General features: G+C 29.1%; 1 protein-coding gene across 1 annotated transcript; it reads right to left on the bottom strand.

Annotated features, from left to right (window-relative positions):
* Positions 1-4,987: 4,987 nt before the first annotated feature.
* LOC113376473 (apyrase) lies at positions 4,988-26,229 on the bottom strand. Its single transcript, XM_026616402.1, has 9 exons — positions 25,998-26,229; positions 21,806-22,025; positions 20,012-20,209; positions 15,182-15,460; positions 13,234-13,360; positions 12,709-12,866; positions 6,286-6,388; positions 5,641-5,799; positions 4,988-5,426 (listed from the first exon to the last, which is right to left on the bottom strand). The coding sequence occupies exons 1-9, from the start codon at positions 26,132-26,134 to the stop codon at positions 5,131-5,133; spliced, it is 1,677 nt and encodes a 558-aa protein (XP_026472187.1). The 5' UTR covers positions 26,135-26,229; the 3' UTR covers positions 4,988-5,130.
* Between the last annotated feature and the right edge of the window lie 1,458 nt (positions 26,230-27,687).

A 27,687-nucleotide genomic window follows, 5' to 3' on the forward strand; every position in this document is an offset into this window, starting at 1 on the left:
TTTTTTTCCCAAATTTTTTCCACAAAAATTTTTGGGAAAAAAAAATGATCAAAAAATTTTTTTCACAATTTTTTTTTCCAAAATTTTGGGGAAAAAAAATTTTTGGAAAAAAATTTGGGGACAGAAAGTTTTAATACCCGCAAAAATTTTGGGGAACAAAATTTTTTGGAAAAAAATTCTGAAAAAAATTTTTTCACCCAATTCAATTTTATTAAATTTTGGGAAAAACATTTTGGGGAAAAATTTTTGGGGAAAAAAAATTTGGGTGAAAAAATGTTGGGAAAAAAAAATTCTGAAAAAAAATTTTGGAGAAAAAAAATTTTAGAAAAACATTTTTTGGAAAAAAATTTGGTAAAAATTTTTTTGGAAGACATTGGTAAAAAAATATTTTGAGAAAAAAAATTTTTGGAAAAAAATTGGGGACCGAAGTTTTAATACCCGCAAAGGGACATGCATTATATATTTTAGAGAATGTGCTATTGAAACATTTTGGAAAAAAAAATTCTGAAAAAGATTTTGGAAAAAAAATTTTGGAGAAAAAAAATTTTTTGGAAAAAAAAATTCTGAAAAAGATTTTGTGAAAAAAATTTTGGAAAAAAAAAATTGATAGAAAAAAAAAATTGGAAAAAAAAAATTTCAAATTAATCAGGTTTATCTTCTCTATTTCGACTACTTATGTTGAATTATTTCATATACCACGTCATCATTGAGATTTATATAAAAATGACCGCGATCATGTCATCGGAGTCAGCACAAAATCTTCAAAAAAAATAAATAAATAGATAAAAACTGCCATAGGAGAATGCCATAGAACAAATCTGAGTAAAAAAAATCGATTTTCTTCTCTCTCTGAGTGGAGGATGGCGTGCGATAAGTAAGAGACGAATGTAGAAAACTGGCATTTTATTTAATTTCATTTATTAAATACGTTGAAATTACAATATTGTGTTATATATGCTGTATATTTTTATATTATATAATAATAGAAACAACATTGTTTGGTAAGTGATGCTATATTTCATAAATATTTATATTAAAGTATAGAAATATAATTTCCTATAAAACGTTAATAGTAAATTTTTAATAATAAATAGTTTTGCACCTCATAGTGCGTAAAAAGTAGATTAATTAAATTTTGAAAAAAAAATTTGGGGAAAAAATGTTGGGAAAAAAATTTTGAGGAAAAACCATGGACTAACCCTTTGATTTTTTGGGAAAATAACTTTTGGGAAAAACCATGAACAAAGTCTTTGATTTTTTAGAAAAAAATGGAAAAAACTGTAAAAAAAATGTCGGAGAAAAAAGGAGGCAAAATTATTTGGAAAAAAAAATTAGGGAAAAAAAATGGAAAATATTGAAAAAAATGTTTGGGAAAAAACCATGATTTTTCGTAAAAAAATTTTGGGAAAAAAATTTTGTGGAAAATATTTTGGAAAAAAATTTGGGGGGAAAATATTTGGGAAACAAATTTATGGAAAAAAAATTGTGAAAAAAAATTGTGGAAAAAATTTTGGGAAAAAGATTTGAGAAAAAGATTTTGGGGAAAAACCATGGACTACGGTCTTTGATTCTTTGGAAAAAAATTATTTAAAAAAAAATTGGAAAAAAAACAAAAAAATTTTGGGTAAAAAAAATTGGGGAAAAAATTACACGTCCTAAAATACGTACCAACCTGGCTGTTTTATCAGGATATAGGTCTACACACAGTAAGTCAGGAGATGACGAATATACAGGAGATGACGAAAAAAATTTGGAAAAAAAATTTTTGGAAAAAAAAATGTGAAAAAAGTTTTTTGAACAATTTTTTTTCCCAAAAATTTTTTCCAAAAAATTTTTTTTCCCAAATTTTTTCCACAAAAATTTTTGGGAAAAAAAAATGATCAAAAAATTTTTTTCACAATTTTTTTTTCCAAAATTTTTTTTTCCAAAATTTTGGGGAAAAAAAATTTTTGGAAAAAAATTTGGGGACAGAAAGTTTTAATACCCGCAAAAATTTTGGGGAACAAAATTTTTTGGAAAAAAATTCTGAAAAAAATTTTTTCACCCAATTCAATTTTATTAAATTTTGGGAAAAACATTTTGGGGAAAAATTTTTGGGGAAAAAAAATTTGGGTGAAAAAATGTTGGGAAAAAAAATTCTGAAAAAAAATTTTGGAGAAAAAAAATTTTTAGAAAAAAAAATTTTAGAAAAACATTTTTTGGAAAAAAATTTGGTAAAAATTTTTTTGGAAGACATTGGTAAAAAAATATTTTGAGAAAAAAAATTTTTGGAAAAAAATTGGGGACCGAAGTTTTAATACCCGCAAAGGGACATGCATTATATATTTTAGAGAATGTGCTATTGAAAAATTTTGGAAAAAAAAATTCTGAAAAAGATTTTGGAAAAAAAATTTTGGAGAAAAAAATTTGTGAAAAAAATTTTGGAAAAAAAAAATTGATAGAAAAAAAAAAAGGAAAAAAAAATTTCAAATTAATCAGGTTTATCTTCTCTATTTCGACTACTTATGTTGAATTATTTCATATACCACGTCATCATTGAGATTTATATAAAAATGACCGCGATCATGTCATCGGAGTCAGCACAAAATCTTCAAAAAAAATAAATAAATAGATAAAAACTGCCATAGGAGAATGCCATAGAACAAATCTGAGTAAAAAAAATCGATTTTCTTCTCTCTCTGAGTGGAGGATGGCGTGCGATAAGTAAGAGACGAATGTAGAAAACTGGCATTTTATTTAATTTCATTTATTAAATACGTTGAAATTACAATATTGTGTTATATATGCTGTATATTTTTATATTATATAATAATAGAAACAACATTGTTTGGTAAGTGATGCTATATTTCATAAATATTTATATTAAAGTATAGAAATATAATTTCCTATAAAACGTTAATAGTAAATTTTTAATAATAAATAGTTTTGCACCTCATAGTGCGTAAAAAGTAGATTAATTAAATTTTGAAAAAAAAATTTGGGGAAAAAATGTTGGGAAAAAAATTTTGAGGAAAAACCATGGACTAACCCTTTGATTTTTTGGGAAAATAACTTTTGGGAAAAACCATGAACAAAGTCTTTGATTTTTTAGAAAAAAATGGAAAAAACTGTAAAAAAAATGTTGGAGAAAAAAGGAGGCAAAATTATTTGGAAAAAAAATTTAGGGAAAAAAAATGGAAAATATTGAAAAAAATGTTTGGGAAAAAACCATGATTTTTCGTAAAAAAATTTTGGGAAAAAAATTTTGTGGAAAATATTTTGGAAAAAAATTTGGGGGGAAAATATTTGGGAAACAAATTTATGGAAAAAAAATTGTGAAAAAAAATTGTGGAAAAAATTTTGGGAAAAAGATTTGAGAAAAAGATTTTGGGGAAAAACCATGGACTACGGTCTTTGATTCTTTGGAAAAAAATTATTTAAAAAAAAATTGGAAAAAAAACAAAAAAATTTTGGGTAAAAAAAATTGGGGAAAAAATTACACGTCCTAAAATACGTACCAACCTGGCTGTTTTATCAGGATATAGGTCTACACACAGTAAGTCAGGAGATGACGAATATACCAGCAAAAACAAATACCAATTAGAAAACCAATCTAATGTGTTCGGAAAGACGCTCTAGGCAATGATCTACACCAAAATAATATTGAAAAGAAAAACGCCTATAAATCTAACTCAAAAACCACGTCAATCTTATATCTCTCACTCTAATTTAAGAGAAGAATGCATCTGTGCTTTCTTCCAAGCATGCATTAATTTACATGCAAACAACTGCTCATTTTTGTAACCAGTGCTGGATTTACAGTAGGGGCAATCGGGGCTACTGCCCAGGGCGGCAAATTTTGGGGGGCGGCCAAATTTGGATAGTGAGAAAAAAAATTCTATACAATATAATCAACTTTTTTTAACAACATTTTTTATTTCAAGAAATATAATTAATAAAATATAATACGATTGCAATGCAAAATTTGGATTGAAAAAACCGATAACTAGAATTTATTATTTTGCCTTGCCTCCCTCTCCGAAAGTAAATTATCAAAGTGGTTAATAAGTTATCAAATTTGGCAATTTGGCTAATATAAAGATGCGTAAACAAGCTGAAAGTTTAAGAAAAATATGTTCTTCAGTTCTCGAGCCCTCTTAAAATGACGAATTTGTGCACTTCCAAGCTTACTACTGACTCATGGCATTGTGCCTGACAAATTACTGAAACATCCCGTATTAAAAATTACATTTTATAAAGAGCTTTAAAATTTTTTGAAAAATGAAAAAAAAGACTTTTAAAAGACATTTTTCGTATTTTGAATTTTTTTGAAAATTATGAACTTTTTGCAAAGCAATCGCGCTGCGTAGCTGTTTCAGAGAAGAAATATCGAAACTCAATTACCATTTTTCGTAATTGCTTGTCCCAAAAGCTGATCAGCACGTCTCTCCATCAATACAAATCTAATATTTTTTAATTATTCAAGTCAATTTCGAGAACATGGATTAACCGATTTAAATGATTCAATTCCTATTGATAAGGAGACGTGCTGATTAGTTATTGGCCAAGGCAAATCCAACTGCTTTGAAGATACGGGTCAAAATTCCAAAAATGATAGTTCCGTTTTTGAGAAAAAAAGCGTCCAATATCATTCAAAAAAATTACAGAATAAATAACTGCTTAGATTTGTGGGGGAGCAGGTTTAGCGGTTTCGATGATCCAATAAAAAATTTGAGAAAGAAACATTTGGATATTTTAAAGATATTATAATAATAAGCATAAATTTTGTTTACATTTATATGCGTTCTGTAACATTGTTTATCAGTTGACTGCGACGCGGCGCTTACGCGCTTCTATATTTTGTCCCTACGCAACTGAAGCAGCGCGATTGCTTTAAAAAAAAGTGCGAAAGTTCGTAAAATTTCAGGGATGGGGCGGCATTTTTGTCAGTGCCCCGGGGCGCCAAATTTCTAAATCCGGCCCTGTTTGTAACATAAGTCAACAAATTCAATTGATGTCTATCTGACAGCTGTAAATCATATGATGACATAAGAAAAAAAAAGTTGATTCAATAATTAATACTTTGATTGATTGTTGATTTGAATGCACAGAGTCTAATCTAAATATTTAAATTTAGAATAAAAGTTATATCTATGATCGGTACATTATTATTCTACCATCTAAACCTTGTGTAATCGGAGTCTGGTGCCTAATATAACGCTTCAAAGCATCTTGATCTAGTTCACCAACTCGTAGTCTACGTCTGTTTTTAGATATCATGGTAAAACCATCTCCTCCATTTCCTATAAAACTTGGCACGACCATTCTGTACCATTCGTCTTCCTGAACGGGTTTGAATTTTGGCACCCTACAGCGTCTGCATAGAGCCTCAAGCGATAGCGTTCTTTGTCCAACGGGAAGAGTAATATTATAAACAACGCGTAAACCTAAAATTAACGATGAGTTTTGAATATACCTACAGACTGTTACATTTAAATATATTAATTAATTGTAAGTACATTTGATTTTGGGTACGTTTAAATTTCCGTTTAATTAAAATATGTAACTAATATAAATAATTTATTAATTATTTATGAAAAATTCTAAAAAAAATCGTAATTAAGTTACGAACATTAAAAACAGATAGCGCAAATTACATACCAGAAACTTGAAGCATATGTCTAGCCACAAATTCTTTATCTGACCATGACACAGAAACGGCGTGTTCAATTGCTTCCATCAAATGTTTACCCTGCAATTCCATGGTATCAAGAGTGTTTTCGAATGGTTGTGCGGTTACTAAATCATTGTATGTGATATCTGTAAATAATAATACTAGTTGTAAATAATAACAATACTACTCGAAAAAAAACAAGTATCAAAACCACGAAGTTATTGACTTAATCAATCAATCTTAGTAGATAGTACAGTGAATCTGGCACCTAACGTGCCGTTTTAAACCATTCTGATTCAGAGCGCCAAATCGTACTGTGGAACAGTTGAAATCTAAATTGTCAGATATATTTATTTAGTTCTTCACTCTTAAATAAAAAGAACGGAACATTTTTTGTTTTAAGTTTTACCGACTTTCTGCCACAGCCCCAATTAGATCTAAGATTTAAGTTACATTATCGATATTTTGTTCTTTGTTCGAAAGAATTACACAGCAGAAAAAGTGTATGGTTTTGAAATGTCACATTTATTTATATTATTCATTTTCGTTGATCAACATAAGTCGACATATGAACTATACGATAAATAACAAAACTCTTCTCATCATAAAGTCTTAGATTCTTTTATACTTACTCCCTGCTGGAATGTCGGCACGAATTCCACCTGCGTTAATGAAAGAAATCGCTGCGTAAGTCCAGGTGCCGTTTTCCGCGGGAAAATCATCAGAAACTAGTACCTAACAAAATATATGTATCCTATGATTAGTTAAAAATAGTAAAACGCTAGTGGCGCATGTCATCCTGCCTTAAAGGTTGTTTTTCTTTTCAAATTTGCATGGAACTTCGAAAATATTCACCAGAATAATATGAAATTGTTTGTGTATATTCTTAAATATATGTATATTCAGAAAATAAAATCTAAAAAATCATATATGTACAAATAGTATAGGAGCCAGCAACATTTTCAAAACAAGCATTTTAGTCAGGCTGGTTTTTTGGTATTTGGTCCTTGGTGCTCTCTCGGTTAGGGTACGGGCCGTCTGCCAGCTGGAAGTGGTTGCGTTAATTAGTGCGCAGCCAATTTGTACAGCGCGATTTCAAAAATTTGAAAGCATTTTAGGCAGCCCAATTTTCGTTTTTTTGACTTCGAATAGGTTCACCAGACTCAAATTTTTTGTTGCCAGACATTTTGGGCGCTGCTAAATATGTGCCAGACGCCAATTTATTTAATAATTTTTTTAAAAATTCAAATCATTTTAGTCCGTTTGAAATTTTAGTATTATGTTCGTTAAGGGTAAAAACACGTAAAATTAATTTGCCAGACGTTTCTGCGGTTGTTAACCACGTCTGGCAAGCAAAAATGTCTGGCAATATGATACTAGTTTATAGCATTTTAGTCAGTCCAATTTTCATTTTTTGACTTGATATTTGATTTGATAACTTGAATAAGTTATCCAGATTCACATTTTTGTTGCCAGACATTTTGGGTGTTGCCAAATATGTGCCAGACGCCAATTTATTCATTAATTTTTTTTAAACTTCAAATCATTTTAGTCCGTCTGTAGTTTTAATATTATGTTCATTAAGGGTCAAGAAACATAAAATTAATTTGCCAGACGTTTCTGCGGTTGTTAACCATGTCTGGCAAGCAAAAATGTCTGGCAATATGATACTAGTTTATAGCATTTTAGTCAGTCCAATTTTTATTTTTTGACTTGATATTTGATTTGATAACTTGAATAAGTTATCCAGATTCACATTTTTGTTGCCAGACATTTTGGGCGCTGCCAAATATGTGCCAGACGCCAATTTATTCATTAATTTTTTTTAAACTTCAAATCATTTTAGTCCGTCTGTAGTTTTAATATTATGTTCATTAAGGGTCAAGAAACATAAAATTAATTTGCCAGACGTTTCTGCGGTTGTTAAGCATGTCTGGCAACGAAAAAAGTCTGGCAATATAATACTAGTAGACAGAGTGAGACAATCGCTAAATACATTGGCGCGAATGAAACAAAAAACTATTATACTCGTAAGAGCGCTATACGTTTACTAGGCAGAAAACCATAAGAAAAATCAAGTAACTTAGTGATAAAAAAAATTGCGTACAGCAAAAATAATGATTATTGTCAGTTCCCATTGCAAAACTTAAAATATATGATATTCTTAGGAAATTGACGATGTTACTTAGCCACTGTCGAGTCAAATTTTTCAAAATATTAACAGCAATATTTTAGAATCATTAACATATTTTTTAGAGCTAGTAAAATTAAAAAATTGACTAATATGATGCAATTTCTTTGTCATTTCTAATTAGGCCTTTATTTAACTTTATTTTCTTTGTTTTATGAAAATGTTATTGAAATTGCACTAACTTTAAATAGTATACGTATTGCGCTCTTACGAGTATAATAGTTTTTTGTTTCATTCGCGCCAATGTATATAGCGATTGTCTCACTCTGTCTACTAGTATCATATTGCCAGACTTTTTTCGTTGCCAGGCATGCTTAACAACCGCAGAAACGTCTGGCAAATTAATTTTATGTTTCTTGACCCTTAATGAACATAATATTAAAACTACAGACGGACTAAAATGATTTGAAGTTTAAAAAAAATTAATGAATAAATTGGCGTCTGGCACATATTTGGCAGCGCCCAAAATGTCTGGCAACAAAAATGTGAATCTGGATAACTTATTCAAGTTATCAAATCAAATATCAAGTCAAAAAATGAAAATTGGACTGACTAAAATGCTATAAACTAGTATCATATTGCCAGACATTTTTGCTTGCCAGACGTGGTTAACAACCGCAGAAACGTCTGGCAAATTAATTTTACGTGTTTTTACCCTTAACGAACATAATACTAAGATTTCAGACGGACTAAAATGATTTGAATTTTTAAAAAAATTATTAAATAAATTGGCGTCTGGCACATATTTAGCAGCGCCCAAAATGTCTGGCAACAAAAAATTTGAGTCTGGTGAACCTATTCGAAGTCAAAAAAACGAAAATTGGGCTGACTAAAATGCTTTCAAATTTTTGAAATCGCGCTGTACAAATTGGCTGCGCACTAATTAACGCAACCACTTCCAGCTGCAGACGGCCCGTACCCTAACCGAGAGAGCACCAAGGACCAAATACCAAAAAACCAGCCTGACTAAAATGCTTGCTCGAAAACGTTGCTGGCTCCCGTACTAAAAGCTGCACTCAAATTTGAAAAGGAAAACACACGGCAAAAAAAATAAAAAAACAACAGGAAAACTCAGTTACATGTGACTCGTCTGTTTAGTATTGCATTCTAAATTTTGTTTAAAAACGGTGTTTAAAACAATTTCTGAGTATGCGAAGTGTGAAATATGAAAATTTTCCAACCGGTTCGAAATCTGCGAAAAACGCTGCATACTTAGCCACCGGCATATTTAATGAAGGAATGGAATCACTACTATTGAATTATATGAAGGAAATATATTTAAATTACAATTTGGGCTCAATACGCATTCATATCCCGAAAAAGAAGTTGAGCAGCGCGAGATAATTTCATATCGCCGAACGCGAGAGTGCACAAGTTGAAAAAATTAGTTTTTATCCTATGTAATTTACTTTCCAAACTTTAAACTCGTTTTTTTTTGAAATGGTGTTTTCAAAATAGGTGACCAATATAACTCGAAAACGGCTAATTCGATTAGCTTCAAATTTCAACAAGATCTTCTTAAATAAATTTTTAGTGATTAATCTAAGATTTTTCCTATCCGATAAATATTTTGGTTTTAATGAATAATTTAAGGTCAAAATTTCGGCGAAAAATCTTTTTTTTAAGGAGCCGCCACTTTCTCAAAAATTATTATTTTGTTTACTGCTTAGATTAATTACTAGATTTATCATTTCTATAATGAAATCTTTTTGGTTTTTCAATTTCAGATGATTTACTTCAGAGATAGAGTGGTCACCGCAAAACATGTTATTCAAGAAGTGCACCCGCAGATCTGCTGTAACTTTTTTTTAATAAATATTTTTACCTGTAATTATTTTTAAAATATAGTTAAAAATGCATTTATATGTGCGCATGGCATCGTGCCATAAGGCAAATTGCTGAAATTTTCCGTACCAAAAATTATTATTTTTTAAAAAACCATTAACATTTTTGAAAAAAAATTATTTCAAAAAAATTAGATTTTTGAGAAACTATAAATTTGACAAAAAATTACTTTTTTTTGGAAAAAACAATTTTTTTTTTTGAAAAAAAATGTTTTCTTTATTTTGACATATTTTGGAAATTCTAAACTTTTTTTCAAAGCAATCGTACTGCTTTAACTGCATAGAGACGAAATGTCAAAGCGCGTAAGCGCCGCGTCGCCGTCTAACAGATAAACATTGGTACGGAACCCATACGAATGTAAACAAAATTTATACTTATTGTTAAAATCTCTATAAAATATCTGATGTGCATATGTCTAATGATCTTTTTTGACCGCCAAATGGCATTTTTATTTACTTTTTTCATTAGATCTCCGAAATCACTAGACCTGCCTTCATGAAAATTTGATCAATTTTTCATCTTGTCAATACAAGTAAAAAGTTTTTTGAATTATTAAAATCGGACGCTCCGTTCTCTTAAAAACTGAGTTACCATTTTTGGCACTTTTTGCCCCGTATCTTCGGAACGGCTAGACCTGCCTTTGCCAAAAACTAATCAGCACGTCTCCTTATCAATACAAATCGAATGTTTTTTAAATTATTCAAATCGGTTGATCGTTGTTCCCGAAATCGTCGACGAAAATTTGTATCCGCACACACACAGGCACACAGACGCACATACATCCATTTTTTCTAAGGTATGCCAAAATGTTCAGAAACCTTTGAAACGAAAAAATATAAAAAATTTCAATTTTCGATTTTTTTCCGATTACAATAACTTACCCTACGGGAAGTTAAAAATGACTTTTTTCTGTCGATTAACTGTATATAACCCGTTAAGGCAAATTGCTGACACTTGCTTCGAACTTTATGGAAATTTTGAATTTACTTTAAGGGGTTAGGGGTACATGAAATTTTTGAAAAATCGATTTTTATTTTTTTGCATTTTCATTAAGTTTAATATCTTGAAAATGTTCTCTGAAAATTTCAAGTTGATCTGATGATTACTTTTTGAGTTATTGGACTCTTACCAGCGCGTTGACGCAAGTGGAGAGCTCGATACTTATACTCAAGATTATTCTCCCTCACCTCCTGATGTTTTAAAAGCTTTTAAACCGGTTTTACGACGATCTCAGCAATGATAATTTACTTTCAAGATGTGTAGTTTAAGATTGAATCCATAATCAGAAAAAATTAAAAGCTTCAACCAACTAGTGTAAAAAATATGCCTAGAAACCGTGAATACTAGTTCCACTGTCGTACAAATTGCTGAATTAATATATATAATCATTATTATTGGTTCTGGATACCCTGGGACCTAATTGTGGGTATAATTCCCATTGATATGCTGAAAAATTGGATGCTGCACGTGTGAAAGTGGCAGATCAGCGCGCCAACGAGAACACTCGGGAGGCCAGAATGCTTTGTTGGCAACAGCAAATGGAAATTTTGAAAACTTGCACAATGACTGATAAACTATTATATGGCTCAGAAATAGATGACTCGGTTTAAGTAATTCAATAATTCGAATTTCTGTATGTACCCCTAACCCCTTAACATGTTTGATAATTTTGAATTTTTTTGATAATTTAATATTTTTTGAAGCGATTGTGGAGTCTCTTACGGTTAAACATTATAAATCTTGGTACGAAATCCGTAGAAATAGAAATAAAAATGAAACTTATTAATAAGTTAACGAATATTAACCTTCCGTAAATTAAAAATAAAAAACAAAAATGTTTGCATATCTTTACTTGTCAAAGATTTCTAAACATTTTGGAATATCTTTAAAAAAAATGTGTGTGTATATCCGTGTGTGTATGTGTTTGGGTATGCGTGGATAAAATTTTTCGTTGACGATTTCGGGCGTACGGATCAACCGATTTGAATGGTTCAAAAGCAAACGATTGATCGAGAGACGTGTGGATTAGCTTTTGGCAAAGGTAAAAAGTGCACAAAGTGCAAAAAATACCGTTTGGAAGAGGACGTATCAATTGATTTGAATGATTCAAAAAACATTTAATTTGTATGTAATTTGTTGGTAGTATTTGGTAGTATACAATAAGTATAAGGAGGTGACGGGGGTCATGACCCCCCCTGAACTTGTTTTAGGACTTAGATAGAACACTAATTCAATAATAAAATTACTTTATAATGATTTCATTTAGGTATTTTGTTACCAAACATAATTTATAACTTCAATATTTAACTTATTATAGACGAATGGCGGAGTAAAAGACTCCTAAAATTTAAGGATTATTTAATCGTATCGCGAATATATGTTTTATACATAATTTTGAATTACAGGTATTACAGTTTAAGAAAAAATGAAAATTTGCATTCAAAAATTGAAAAATAAACTAATTGTAAGTGGCCTTAAGGCATGAACTTCCTGTAATCCTGACTTCTGTAAATAAACAACCTAACTGATCTAAACCAACCTAATTGCTGTAGATCATTTTGAAGTGAGAAACTATTGCAAATTATTCAGTATTTTTTAAAAATACGTTCGTTATTCTTGACAAATGGTTTGAATATTTCACATTCAAACAAACATGCTACATCTTTTTCCCTTTGAAACCCATATAAAAATCAGTATAATTTAACTGTTATAACGACTGTCACTACCGTACCGTGGCTCAACAGTACCTAGTATTCCTTAATATAACTTACCCTACGAGAATTTTACAGTTTCGTGCTAATTTTAGAAAAAACGAAAGTAAAAATTTGCTCACACATGCATACACACAAAAAACTATAAAAAACAAAAACTATAGCATATCATCCATTTGTAGAACTACCGTAGAAATACTACGTATTTCTTGATAAGACATACGTTTTTAATACAGACTATTCCAAAGATAGTGTTTATTTGACCACCACCTTCATAAAAATATGACATAAATATAAAAATATCTTACACCATGGACGTAAGCATCTGTTACAAAGCTTCCAATGTTGCATTCACCGATTCCACAAATATCTCTTTTTAAGGGAACCCTGGTGACTCCTAACAATTCTGATCCTGCTTCATGTACAGATTCTGCCCAAGGCTTTAGTTCATCCAAAATAGTTGGGTCTAGAAAACAATAGTTGTGATCTTTTTGGTATAGCTTAGCAAAAATCAATATTTGTGCGCGTGTGTATGTAATTGAATTGAATTGCTTGATTGAAGAAATGGCAAACACAAATCAAATTTTCAGATTACTTATAGATCATTCACCGATTATTTCACTTGATATAGTTCAAAATTTACTTCATTACAGGTTATTCTCAGAAATGTAAAAAATTAAAAACCACCGGTACTATTGATATATAAAAGAGCGCAGTAGACTGATTACAAATGAGCTCCGAATTTAGTTAGAAATAGTTCTAAAATATCTGAATAACGCCTGACATTTCATTTAATATTTTATAGATTTAAATTCAACTATAGAAACATATACCTGGAACAATGCTATTCTTCACATAAATTGGCTCTCCCTTCCATTTCTGCACATGTCCATCAGCATCGAACCAGACCACGATATCTCCTAAATATTTTGTGAATGCAGATGCTTGTACTATTAATACCTAAAATAATTAATCAGATTTAATTTGCTGTAGGTATCAGGTGATGTACTTAACTATCCGAAGAAGTTTACGAGTTCGTTAAAAAATTAGCCATTTTTACGTTTTTTGGATCGCTTGATAAAAAAATTGGAAACATTATGTCAGTGCGTATGTGAATGCCTTTCATTTATATTAATTGAAAATGGCTTCACCTATTATATACATACATATATATATATATACATATATATATATATATATATATAAGTTTTGCGCATTGATCAGTCGATCGGTGTTTACAGCAATAAATGGTTAAATCGGAAATATTTAATTAAAATAAATCAACAGAAACTCAGATTGATTTCTTCACAAGTAAGTGAAAAATATTTATTATTAGATCTAAACATTCACATCGGCATATATTGCGATATGCAGATTTGAAAATTAAATAAAAATTGCTCGATTTTATAATTCGTAATTAACAGAAATATTTTTGACAATTTTCCAAATTCAAATTTAAAAATAATTCGCAGTTTATTATGTATAGTATAGTATATTAGTATTGCAACCTGTTCATCATTGACTTATTTGTTATTTGTATTGCATTTATATATTAACAACTATTGATTCAGGTTCAGCATTTCAACAAAGTTTAAAATATTTTTAGTATATACTATAAATCTGACATGAAATAACCACAATTTCAACTGCTGCTCGTTAAAAACTTTAAAATTTATATGTGGGATTTAATTATATCGGATAATAGAGTGATAGAATTATGTAATTATTCTTATAATACTAATTGATTAAGGAGTTCACGTACAAATTTAATTGATCTTTTCGCTTTCGATCATTTCACTGATAACAAATTCACGTTCGATATTTACAGTTGATATGAATAATTATTCAAATAGTTTTCATTAGAAACACGTGGGCGTGGTATTGTATAAATACTTCGAGGCATGACGCAAGTAAAAAAGAACAAAATTAAGACAATTATCACTACTAAGGTTACAATATCTCTAATTTAATTGATTCAAATGTATCACAAGGTATGTAAACGAGTATAAGCATAACGGAACCAACTTTGTATCAAAACACTTTTCAATTATTTTTTGTACAGGTTTTCAAAAAAAGAATAATGTTGACTTTTGAAAAATATTTTTCTTTAGAATAAAATCCTTCAAAATTGAATGAATTTGAATTCAATCAAAATGATCTACTGGTATCTGTATAATAACTTGAAATTTTGTGTTTATTTTGTGAGCTCTTTCCAACAGTAAATTGTGTCGACCGACCCACCAATATTTTGATTATTACTATCAAACTTTCATACTCATATTTGATAGTTGGACAACTGCTTGAGATACCACATTCTGGAATATTCGAGCGAAAATCACCAATGAATAATATCCTAATCTAGTAAATTGTTTAATGGAACAATTTCTATATTTTTTAGTAAATCATCAAAATATGATAGTTAATTTAATGTATTTTTTGTAGTATTATTATATTATTTTATTATTTATTATTATTATCTATTATTATTATTATTAATTACTCTTTATGTTGTTACTTTATTTATTCTTATTTATGTTATTCTTTTTTTTAGTTTATATATTTTAGCATGGCAGGTCATAGAATGTAATTACTATTCTGATTACTGTACAATAATAAATGAATAAAAAAAATTAAAGTATACGTTAAAAAATTACAAAAGGAACATAAAGTACATACTGTCTATAGAAACATCCGATTAATCAATACAATGTGTATGTTCTATTCAAATGTTTAATGTAGTAATCATGATTTTTCATGTAATATCCATAAAATATCACAAACCTTATGTCCATTATTTTCTACGACGGCGGGATAATCGTCGAGTGGCTTGTCGGGGCCAGGAGGATTAGGTCCAGTAAACATGAAAGTATGGGAATGTCCTCCCACAATGATGTCGATATTCGGGCCACCTTCTGCGGCGATGCGCTTGTCCACGTCCAAACCACAATGAGACAACACAATCACAATATTAACGCCTTCATCGCGGACTAGGCGCTCAGCTTCGCGGGCCACGCTCGACGGTTCGTCTAAAAAGCTCAACTTTCCAGTGGCGGCTATTTCCTACAAATTTCAAAATAATTTCATTGCATCTATATTACACGAATTGTTTATATAGTTTAATCCAGCTTACTTACTACCCTCCTACCCCTCATAGGGTAGGTCATTTTAATCTAGAATCTATAGAGAGTTAATAGTGTTGGTGGTGTGTGTACAAATTTAAAAATAAACTAGTCACAACAAATCACGAAACAGCCAAATAGATAGCTAAAACAGAAACTTATAAAACAAAACACAGCGAATAACTAGTCGAAGGTAACCATTTGTCTAAAGACAAGTTGCATTAATCTATTTGTGATATTCATTAATGACATAAGTATAAACTTCGATCACTTGCCATACGCAGACGATTTGAAGAATTATGAAAAGATCATAAGTGACGACGTAACAGCTCTGCCAGAAGATATCGTAAGATCAAATTAAATTAAAATTAAATTCAAACACATGTGCCGTAATGACCTTCTCCATATCCTACAATTATTGTATTTATACTTCCTTTTTGGGAGCTCAGAATCTTAACGCAGTAATGACAATAAAAGATCTATAGATAATAAACTTTGTTTTTCTGAACATGTAGATAAAATCACTCTCCAAGCCTTTTAAACTTTCAGCTTTATCACTAGGTGTAGCAATAATTTCTAAATAAAAACTCGAAACACTCTACTGTCTCTATTCTTCGTTAATCAGATCTATTTTAGATTATTGTTCGATAGTTTGGTCTCCGTGATATTGAGAACAATTACTAATAGACTGTATAAGGTGCAGATTAAATTCGAAAAATATGTGTCAAACTTTGCATACTATGAAAAGCTAGGTTAACATAAATAACTTAATCTTAAACTAAAGCAAAAGTAATAATTTTACAGCCCGGAGAAAAATCATGGATCTTTTTTTTTCTACAAGATTTTGAATGGCATCATAGAATCACCAGAACTATTAGCAGAGATCGAATTTGTCGCACCTAGACAAGGACTTCTATCAAATAGATTGTCAATACAACTAAGTCCTCAAAAAAATACGTGCATAACAGTTCTTTAAACAAATTAGCCAAAGTAGTCAAGGAGTATTGTGGCAATTTGAACTATTTCGATACTCGTCAAAACATTTTTGATTCCAATATAAAGCAAAAAAAATAATACGATAAAGTGCATCTATTTAATAAAATAATATGTGCAATTAATTATTAGATTATGTTACCAAAGTATTACGCACAAAGTGTACGTGTATTATATTATATGTTAGTATTCAAATTTTATATTAATAGTTTTTCAAGTTATTAGTGTAATATTATAAATTTACTGTTCATTGCCGATAAGTGTATATATGAATGAATAAATAAATAAACTAGTCGGTATTGGTATTTTGCCTTAAGGCAAGTTACATAAACTTCCTCATATGTGTAAATAATCGGCTTAATTCATGATAGATAAATTATTTTATGAGTGGTTAAAAGTATTCGAAGTGGATTACACATTATTGTAAATCGAACACGTCAACTCGGTCGAAGTATTTTTTAAAAATAAATTTTCAAAAATCAATAATTTTTATATTTGAGTTTTTTGTAGGACTTTAATTATTTAGTATGTTCATTAATACCACGTACTCTATCGTTATACCAAGTAAATCGTCTAATTTTAATTTTAACAAACGTCAAAAGAACTACTCATTTACTCAAACCTTGATGAATTTTTAAGATTACGCCACTTGTCGTAAGGCCGTAATATTTAAGTAAGTTCTATAAGACCATGATATATATCGGCAAAAAAAGTTTCATGAAAATCGGCTTAATTTTTTTTTCAATAGTTAATTACAAGAAAACGGCTCGGTAGATTTTCACCTAAAACTAATCAGTATCATTCCCTACAAATATCTTTCGAACAGTTTTTGATTTTTTAAAATCGATTCGGTAGTATAAGCTTAGATGTGGAAAAAAGTTTAACACTTTTTTCCAAATTACAAAGAAACGGCTTAGCCGATCGCTGCACAAAACTGAGAAAAGATAATCCACACCGAAATATATCGATTGGCTTTTAAATTTATGAAATCGGTTCAGGCGTTTTTAATCAATCGTCGATGAAAGTTCTGACTTTGACAAACGCCAAAAAAAATGATTCTAATTTTTGCAAAGTTTGACGAATTTTTAAAATTGAACGACTTGTCGAATGTCCGTAATATTTTAGTATGATCTATAAGACTATGGTATCTACCATAAAAAAAAAAATCATAAAAATCGTCGAAAAAAAATTTTTAACACTACCAAGAACTCATCAGCACGATTCCCGACCAATATCTTTCGAACGGTTTTTGAATTTTCAAAATCGATTCTGAACTGCGGGCTAAAACGTGGACGAAAATTTTTTCACTTCTCTGCTATTTATGAAGAAACGGCATGGCCGATCGTTGCACAAAACTGATGAACGATAGTCCTCATCGCGATACATGGAATGGCTTTTAAATTTTTGAAATGTTCAGCAGTTTTTGAGAAAACGTCGATTTACGGCAAAAAAACTGTTCACACGCACACACATACTTTTTTCAAACTTGGTCTCGTTCGATTCAGAATGGCTTGAAACGTCGAGAAAATATAAAATTAGCAAATCGGATTTTTTTATGAAAACATAAACTTCTTCGGGAAGTTAATAAATAAGTTAACTTCCCGATACGTTCACATAATAACTTAATCATTAAGATATATATAACTTAATCAATAAGAATTGAGATTCAGCTATTTAGGCAAAATGTTCAACTGATGTCTTTGATACATACTTACAATATCTGTAATCGTATATATTAAATTAAATTGATACTACATTTCATATAATCTATTTCGAATTTTAAAAATGTATTTTATTTAAGTTTATGACAACTGTAGTCAGTGGCTACCTACGAAACACTTTGCTTAATCTCGCGGCAAAATTTTATACTTTGTATGTATATTTGAATTTTAGTATGTTATTTCAACTACAAAATCTATCAACATACAAATTTTGATCAAAAACGTTGAAAAAAATCAATAAGACGCGAACAAAAAATTTTACACATTTCTGCTAATTATAAATGGCTTGACGACCATCACGCACCACTAAACAACGCCAGTCCTTATGGAGTTACATCAAATAGCTTAAATTTTTGAAATGAGCTCAGTTCCTTAATTGTAAATTTCTTTTAGCTGAATTTTGGAAAACATCTAGTCTCGAAACGTATAAAAATTTAAAATAAATATTTCTTCATTCGACGCATTGGCTGTTTTATTCAATTCAAAAGGTTTCAACGTCAAACAAAAAATCCTCAATATAGATTATATAAACAATTACATTTTAATTAGAAGTCATCAAGCATATATGACTCTAAGATTACTTGTTAATCTCCTAGATTATTTGTAAGACATGTATTTGAAGCACTTCTAATATTAAATGCTAAAAAAATCTTGTGCGCTTGTTTGTTCTACCAACGAACATTCATCATATTACTTTCAAATTATACCAAGTAAGTGAACGAGAGTTATTATATATTATTGTACTATAAAAACTTGATGTATAAGCGAGTAATTAACTGAGTAAAGTACTTAGAGTCCGTCGAAGTGCTAAATGCATAATTTCATCTTGTCCTTCGCTCGACTTTTTGATAATTCCGCATAATATTTACGTAAACTTTCTAAAAAATCAAGAAAAAAATCATGGAAAATAAATAATAACTGCAAACAAATAATTACTTCAGAAAAACATATAATAATGCTTATTAAACATTCATAATAAAGCCTCTAAGTTGTCATTTAGTTATACTTTATTGTCAATTTAGATGTGATAAAATATTCCTTATCAAAATTATGAAACACGTCAATCTTGCATGGTCCAATCGTTGATCGTCGTAACATTGGCCTACTTTTTTAATAATAAATCATTTATTCAAATGCCTAATTATATATTCAACATAACAAAAGATTAGTAAATGCTTGACAAATAATTCTTCATGAATATAATAGCAATAACTGAAGTCCACATTTCGATTAGTTATACAGTTATTTTTGTAAACACGGAAAAACGTTAATTATGGGAAAAAACACCGACAAAAACAATATGTTTGTTTTTGTTATAAACATAAATCATGATAATAATAATAATATTACTATAGAATAGTTAAATATTGTACTGATAAATAATGTAAAAAATTGAAAGTATAATACAAACGGTGCAATTTCAAAAAATGTTAACAAAACGTTTCCCTGACTTTTATTTTAATTTATGACTACGCTTTTTTATATTCAGAACCCTCTACTTATATTTTAGTCATTCAAATCAGTACAGAGTCTTGCAAAAACAAAAAGACAGGTACAAATATTTTGTAGAGCCTTCATATAAAACGAAAAGAAATCTCAAAAAAAAATATTTTGGAAAAATTCGATAAGCTTCAATAACAGAAAAACAACCGAAAATTGAAATTTAACTTTCATATTATTATCTCCAAATTAAATAACTCGTTTCTAATAAATTTGATCTATAATTTACTCATAATGCCGTTTCCGGATGTTGGAAAAACAAAAATAAATCCACTTACATTAGTGGTGGCAAGAATGACACCAATAACTCCAATTTTTCTTCCATGGCGCTCTAAAACAATGCTCTTTTTGTATTTGCCCTGAAATGTTGGTTCTTGTGAGTCATCAATGTTGCACACTACGATAGGTGCTTCGATGGAACCCATGAATGGAACCACACCTTCAATCTTATGGTCAAATTCATGATTACCCAATGTCTGAAAATTATGAATCACAAGTTGTTATAAGCTAAAATTATGCATATTATTAAATTCAGGTAGTATACAAATCATTTTTACCTAATTTCCTTTAATTAGAAAATAAACTAAAAACAACTTGAACTATCGAAATATATATATATATATATATATATATATAACTTGGATATTTTTAAAACATTAAAATACCATTATCAAACTATGTGACAATTCTTAGAATATATTAATAATAATTTCTTCTCTCCTTGATTTTAGTTATTTTTTTCTATTTTCCGAAAACTAACTACCTAACTATCAATCGGTCGGTCAATTTGACCGGTGGAAAATAATGTTATTTGAGAAGTTGTTTCCGTCGAAATGTAGGTGCAGATTTATACAAAATATACCAAACAAATTGGACAAATTTAGAATAAAGTTATGAATTAGTAAATAGTAAATATATAATAATTGGGTTTTCCTATTTGTGAAATAACGTGTTGTTCTAAAACTGATAAATTCATTACAAGATTTTGAAGCATTTCGTATAGTTCACATTTTATTACTCTTGCGGTGTATAAAAAAACCGAAAAAATGCTTGTCCCAAGTTTCAAACATTATCCGATAGAAATAGGAAAAGCAACAAACGTGTACAAAAAACTATTAGATTTTGTGTACATCGTTTGGTCAAAGTGTGGCAGATGACTACGAAATGTAACATGAAGTCGAAAATTTGCAGGCAACTTTAACTATATTTCAACATTTTGATCCTAGCTGGATAAATGCGTAAATTGTGTATAGAGAGACCACGAGTAAAAGCATTTCTAGGCACAAATTTTATTTTAGTTAATTTTTTAACTCGATCGGCTTTGTGGACGAAAGCTTGTCAAATGAAATTTTGTGAAAGTTACGAAACAACAAATATATTTACGCCAAATGTATATTTTAGACTAAAATAATTGATAAACAATGTGAGAAAGCCGAATGAAGTATATTATGTAGGCATATGTCATTCTGTATAAATATTTAATTTTATTTCTTTTTTATTATAATATCTTATATCTATCATAATATCTATTATTATCTGAATTAAATAACAAAATAGATAACTTTTTAATTGTAGATCAATTTGACCGCGCGCGGTAGGTATAGTTATACATGAATTGTCGGTAGGTTTAGTGTTAATAGCATTTATTTATGTAGTTTTATAAATGTCAATCAATCGAAAAATTGTTGATCAACAAACATAGATGCCATTGATCAAATTAGCTGCAAAAAGTTTTCGGTAATAAACATATTACTTGTGCTTTTTGTTAAATTTGTAGTAGACGAACGTAATTAAGAAAATGAAAAGCTTATACATTTATTATAATTAGGTTGTGAACCTATTGAATAGTTTACTCTATATAAATATTATCAACATGAATGGTTTATCAAAATTTTCTTTTTATGTCATTCTACTTTATGATTCAAACAGTTGATTAAAAATATAAACTGAATAGTAAGTAAACTTGATCTATAATTCGATCCGTCTCTGTCACGTTCAAACACTATGTAAGAACATGAGTTCATGTCTAGTTAATAACTTATTAAGGAAGAGTATCATTTACATAAACTCACCACAGCATCAGTCTTAAATTTATTTAAAAAGTACTGCGTGACATTCCATCGATGTATGTTGTACCAAAGAGTGCCCTGAAAATTGTCGCCTGCGTTCAAGAAAATTGGATTTGTCCTTTCATTTTGCAGACGCTTTACTTCGGTATAGACACGCGCTATTCCACCGATACATTCTTCTTTATTATTACAAGCTGTTGATTGAGGTGTTATCTCTTCAAATCTGAGTAAAATTAAAATTTACTATTAAATATACACCAAAGATCAGTCTTTTTAACAACATACATAGAGTATGAACCCATAGGTAAAAGTTTAATTATTAAAATTGCTTCAGTTTTAATAATATTTTTTTATAAGAAATATATCTTTACATTAAAGCCTCATGAACATAATATGTTTCTTAAAGATTGTTTGTAAAATGTTCAGTAATTCTATAAAATAATAATAATTATATGCATATAATTTAATATATATATATATATATATATACACATATATATATATATATATATATATATATATATATAACAAATGTATTCTGAGTGGATAGATATTAATTTAAAAATATGAACAAACAACACTCTTTTTTGCACTAATTTATTAAATAATAATTTTACAAACGTTTCAAGACTAGGTTTGTCTCATCATCAGTGTGTTAAAATTTAAAATCTAAAATATGTTGTTTGTTCATATTCCTGAATTAATATATATATTACACACTGATATATATATATATATATATATATATATATATATATATATATTAATTTAGGAATATGACCAAACAACATATTTTAGATTCGATTTAAAAGCCGCGTAGGCACATATGATCAGAATAAGATACTAAGATACAGGGGATCAAAATAAGATACTTTGCTGAAAAAACCATACCTCTAAAATGTCTAAATGTATGACCGACCCCCACTAACTTCGAAAGGCCGATCCACCCATGCCCATCGTTCAACCATTCGGACCTTCTCTTAAGGTCTCTTATAAATTGCAAATAATCATCGTTTTTGGTATTTTTCCCAGCAAAAAATGTTTTTTTAAACCATTTTTTCGGATATTAATTCATACATACACACAAAACTTTTTCACGAAAAAAAATTCTTAAAATTTTTTATTTAAACTTTTCCAATGCATTTTGTCTTTGCGTTTCTATGCTAACTAGAGGCTGTCATGGTGACGACATTAGAGAGGCGTGCGAAATTTTCCAGACTTGAAGCCGATAAAAACTTCAAGCAATAATTTATAAGTTTTACATAGTTTTATTTACATATGTTATGATTAAATAAATTTTATAATAAAAATAAATAATAATAAAACTTCTAAGGGGAGGTCCCTCATGCAAAAGGCAAAGTCTTCGGCCTTCGGCCTTCCAAAGTTAATGGGGTTCGGTCATACTTTTGGACGCTATTGGGACGCTCTAAATGAGCCAAAATAGGAAACAAAATTTGACCCAATACTTGGTTATTTTATTTGGTAAATAAAGTGTGTGTTAAAAATCTGAGTGTTGTATGGTTCATATATATATATATATATATATATATATATATATATATATATCGTGAGGTTTTTGTCAGATGGTGAAAGATATATGATGAAGTGTTTTTGGGTATCCATCCGATAATTAATAGAACTTAATTGAGAAAAATATCTTTATTGTAGTAGCAAACGTTTCGAGTCTTGCACAAAAATGCGAACACTAATTAATTTAATCATAGTTAAATCAAGAAAAAAATTTAATTCAATATTAAAATAAAATAAATAAAAAGATTTATAAGAATACTTTTCATCGAAACATGGCAATTGTTTGAATGCTAGTCAATTTGAATGCAATGTTTCGATGAAGCTTTATAAAACTTTTCATATATTTTATTTCTATGGAGCAAAAATGATTTTCCCATTTTTAAATAAGTCAACAGTATAAAAATGCATTATAGTCGTATATAGATTAAAATGAGATATTTTTTATTATTGAGAGAACTTCTGTACCATTATTACTGCTTTATACTAATATAATTCGTATAAGCAGCTCTAATACGCTATTCATAACTTGAAGTACAACATCAACTACTATTGAATTTATAAAAAAATACTATATCAGTGTGAGCACCATTACATGATTTTAATTATATTTTACATGTTTGTGTCGCGATATTATCTATATTAGAGAAATCACGAATTGCACACGACCTTCGGAGGTGTATTACTCCACTTGAAATGATGAGCACATTCTTGAAAAACTATTGACAATTAATATAAAAACAAATTGATAAAAAAAGTTATCTGAAAAAGACAGCGCAGTGAAACATCTGAAATACATTTAATTCAAAAATAATCTCTTTGTTAACTCACTGTCAAATAAATCCATTTAATTTTGATGATTGATTGAACGATTAATCAAAAAGCACGATATTAATAATGTCATTATATTTATCTATGACGCATGAAACTATAAAGTTCAGTAATAAAAAACATAGAAAAAAGAAGAACATACGATAGTCCTTTTGCTATAATTAATTAAAGTGCGACTTTTCGTAGAATAGTTTACGCAAAATGATAGAATGAAAATAGAAAATAAAAATTACGTTCTCATGCCTTGGTCATGCTTTAAGAGACATATCCTTGCCTTTCCTTCTTCTAATAATAAATAAAAATCTAATTCGATAATAATTTATTTAAGGATAAAATCCAGATAAAGACTGACCCACTATACCTTTTTTTCTTAAAAGTGGGTTCAGAAATTAGGTAATAATAATACCATAGATAATAATATCGAATCTAATAAAAACAGAATATTAACTAATATGCATTGGCTTTTCAGTTCTTATCAATGTAATGCAAAAAACGTGGTACTTGGTATTGGTATTTATAAAATTCGGTATTGCTCCGGTAAAACTGCTGTAAAGTTATGGTTAAAGTCAATTTGGAACCTCATACTCGAGTTGTAAATTTCTGTTGATGAATTAGATACTGTCTAGGCACCTGTATATATTCCTAAAGGTTTAAACTGGTGACTACCCATACGCTCAACAATATGTTAATTGTACCCTAAATATATTTCCCGTTAGTTACATGTAATTATAAAATCCTTAAGCCGCTGCAAATAATAATCACATGCCAACTGTACAAATAAGCTCTATTATATTAGATGATTATCACAATTTTCCGATTACTATGAAATTAATGAATTTATTTACGGAATGAATCTCCGTAATATATTTTGACGTTTTTGAAAAAACATAATTTCGCATAATTTACACCATCCCACAGTTAAATATAGTTAAGAATCTTTTAATTTTATTGAAGGATACATAATCAAATATATTCAATTACAAAAATTTAAGTTTTATTTATTGCTAATTAACAAAATTAATTTTTTAATTGTTTTGGTGCACATACACCTCCACTTTGAATAATGTAAAAAAATTGCAATGCAAAATGCATGCAAATAAATAAACATTTTTCTTTGCGATAATTATATCTGAAGTAGTTACTATCTATTTTTATTAAAGTACATGTGTAACTACTTCAGATATAATTATCGCCTTGTGATAAAAAAAACCCATCTGGCATTTAAAAACATAACGTAAATTGACAATGGTAAGCAATTGATAATTATTAAATAAACTTTTTGCTGTATTCAAATAATTACACAAAATTTAAAAAAAAAATTTAAAAAAAACAAATATTTAGTCAATGATAACCCAATAGTTACAAATGTAATAATCTTGTCGTACTAGATAACAAATTGGATAGAGAAAGCCGTCTAATCTCAATTTTTTATACAAAAAAGCACCTACTACGTGAAATATGTTTTATAAAAATTTGAATTTTGATGGTCATAATTATTCATTATTTGCAATATTTATAATATCTAGAGCTCAAATAACAAAAATATAAATAAATAAGAATTAAATTAAAATAAGTTCACTATTCAATAATTGAAGAAAATGATTTTAAACTAGATTTAATATTTTTTTATTTATTATTCTGGGTACTTAAGAATTATCCTAAAAGCATGCACTTCTATTTCTCACTAATAAACTATTGCAGTTTTAAGACTTTAGGACGCTAACGTATGTTTTATATAATTTTATTCAAATACAAGCAATTGTCTAATTGTAGGTTAGAAATAATATAAACAATTCGGCAAATACGTACGTCATAGTCAATTTAATTATGAAAATACCTGGCGTGAAAATCATTCAGATGTATGATAGATAGCTCATATAAATCCTGATCATCTTTTGAGATGACAGTGGCACAAATTGAACTTTCAACCAAGCACAGACACAGGATCACCACAAACAACTTTTCCAAATTCATTTTTCATAGGTGATACTGTCCCAGTTGCCGTGACACAAGTTGATTTTCTCGCGTCAGCCTGCGAACTGAAAGTCCGATGCGGGCACGGCGGACCGTTTAACAGATATGACTTGAGCTGGAAACAATATTTGATAATTCGCAACATCATGTGGTAATTCGTACACCTCATAGTCAAAGAGCCCACGGCAGCGTTCGCAACAATGAAAATTATTCATTCATTTATGCGCCGTTATAAAGTGATTTTTAATTACTTCATATTGATGCTGTCAAGTTTAAATTAACAATGTGCAAGCTTATATAAAACTACTTGTAAGTAAGGAGCAAGTTGCCTTAAAGTTGCAAATTTTATTTAAAACGTATCTAAATATCAATTCAATCAATTGATTACACTTACCTAAAATTTCAAGATGCCTGAAAAAATAATTTTAATTGCTACAAAAATATTTTTTAAAAAAATAACGAAAAAACAGTTCGGCTGATCTTTACCAATATTCAATTTTCCAACTAATATTTTCAAAAATCTATCCAATGAGCATTATTAACTTCCCGTAGGGTAGTTATAGTAATGGGCCGAAAATCGAAAATGAAACTTTTTGCATTTTTCGACGTTTTGAAGGTTTCTGAACATTTTGACATACCTCATTTTCAGAAAAAATGGATGTGTGTGTGTGTTTTGCATGTGTGCATTTGAATGGTTCAAAAAACATTCGATTCTATTGATAGCGAGATGTGCTGATTTCTTTTTGGCAAAGGCAGGTCCAGCTATTACGAAGATACGGAACAAAGAGTGCAGAAAATACAAATCGAGTTTTTGAGAGAACGGAGTATCCGATTTGAATGATTTAAAAAACATTGAATTTGTTATGATTTGGAAGAGAATGTTTACTTTTTGGCAAGGGCAGGTTCAGCCATTTCGAAGATAAAGAGCTAAATGTACAAAAAATGGCAGTTTTTGAGAGAACTAAGCGTCCGATTTGAATGATTCAAAGAACTTTCTGCTTGTTTCAACAAAATAATTGCTTTCGGAAAAAAAATTTGTTTCAAAATTTTTTTCAAATTTTTTAAAAAAATTTTTTTTTTTTTTGTATATTGAAAATAATTCAGATTTTAATTTTAATTCTGACTAAAGTTCTAATATACTTTAAACAAATAATTTCAACTTTGCAATTTTGTTTATATAATTCTTATAAATATTAGACAATGTTACAGTATTTACAATAATCTATTTGAAAATATTTAATATTCCTCGAACATTTTGTTACGATACGGGAAGTTCCAGCAATTTGCCTTAAGGCACGATGCCATGCACCCTACTAGTTTTTCTCTTAAAATTATTATAGTATTGCGAAAATGAGATAGACAAGTTTCGTCAAACAATTGTGATGCTCGATCAGTTGCATCTTTCCCGGGGTGATTTTTATCCACAAAGTTTTCATTTTGTTCCACATTGCACGAACAACACTCCACATTCGCGGCTCGTATCTCGAAACACTCGTATGACGAGTCGCTCGTAAAGCGGAGTACCACTGTATATATATATATATATATATATA

The sequence above is a fragment of the Ctenocephalides felis genome, unplaced genomic scaffold (assembly GCF_003426905.1).
Source record: "Ctenocephalides felis isolate EL2017-DRISC unplaced genomic scaffold, ASM342690v1 CF-g0.4_SCAFFOLD_01886, whole genome shotgun sequence".
NCBI lineage: Eukaryota > Metazoa > Arthropoda > Insecta > Siphonaptera > Pulicidae > Ctenocephalides > Ctenocephalides felis.

Coding starts and splice junctions, on each gene's coding strand:
- LOC113376473 (XM_026616402.1), bottom strand. CDS start 26,134: ATGAATTTGGAAAAGTTGTTTGTGGTGATCCTGTGTCTGTGCTTGGTT. Junction 20,210..21,805: donor AATTTAAGACTGATGCTGTG/GTGAGTTTATGT, acceptor CATAATTTTCAG/ACATTGGGTAATCATGAATT. Junction 5,800..6,285: donor TGCCGACATTCCAGCAGGGA/GTAAGTATAAAA, acceptor TATTATTTACAG/ATATCACATACAATGATTTA.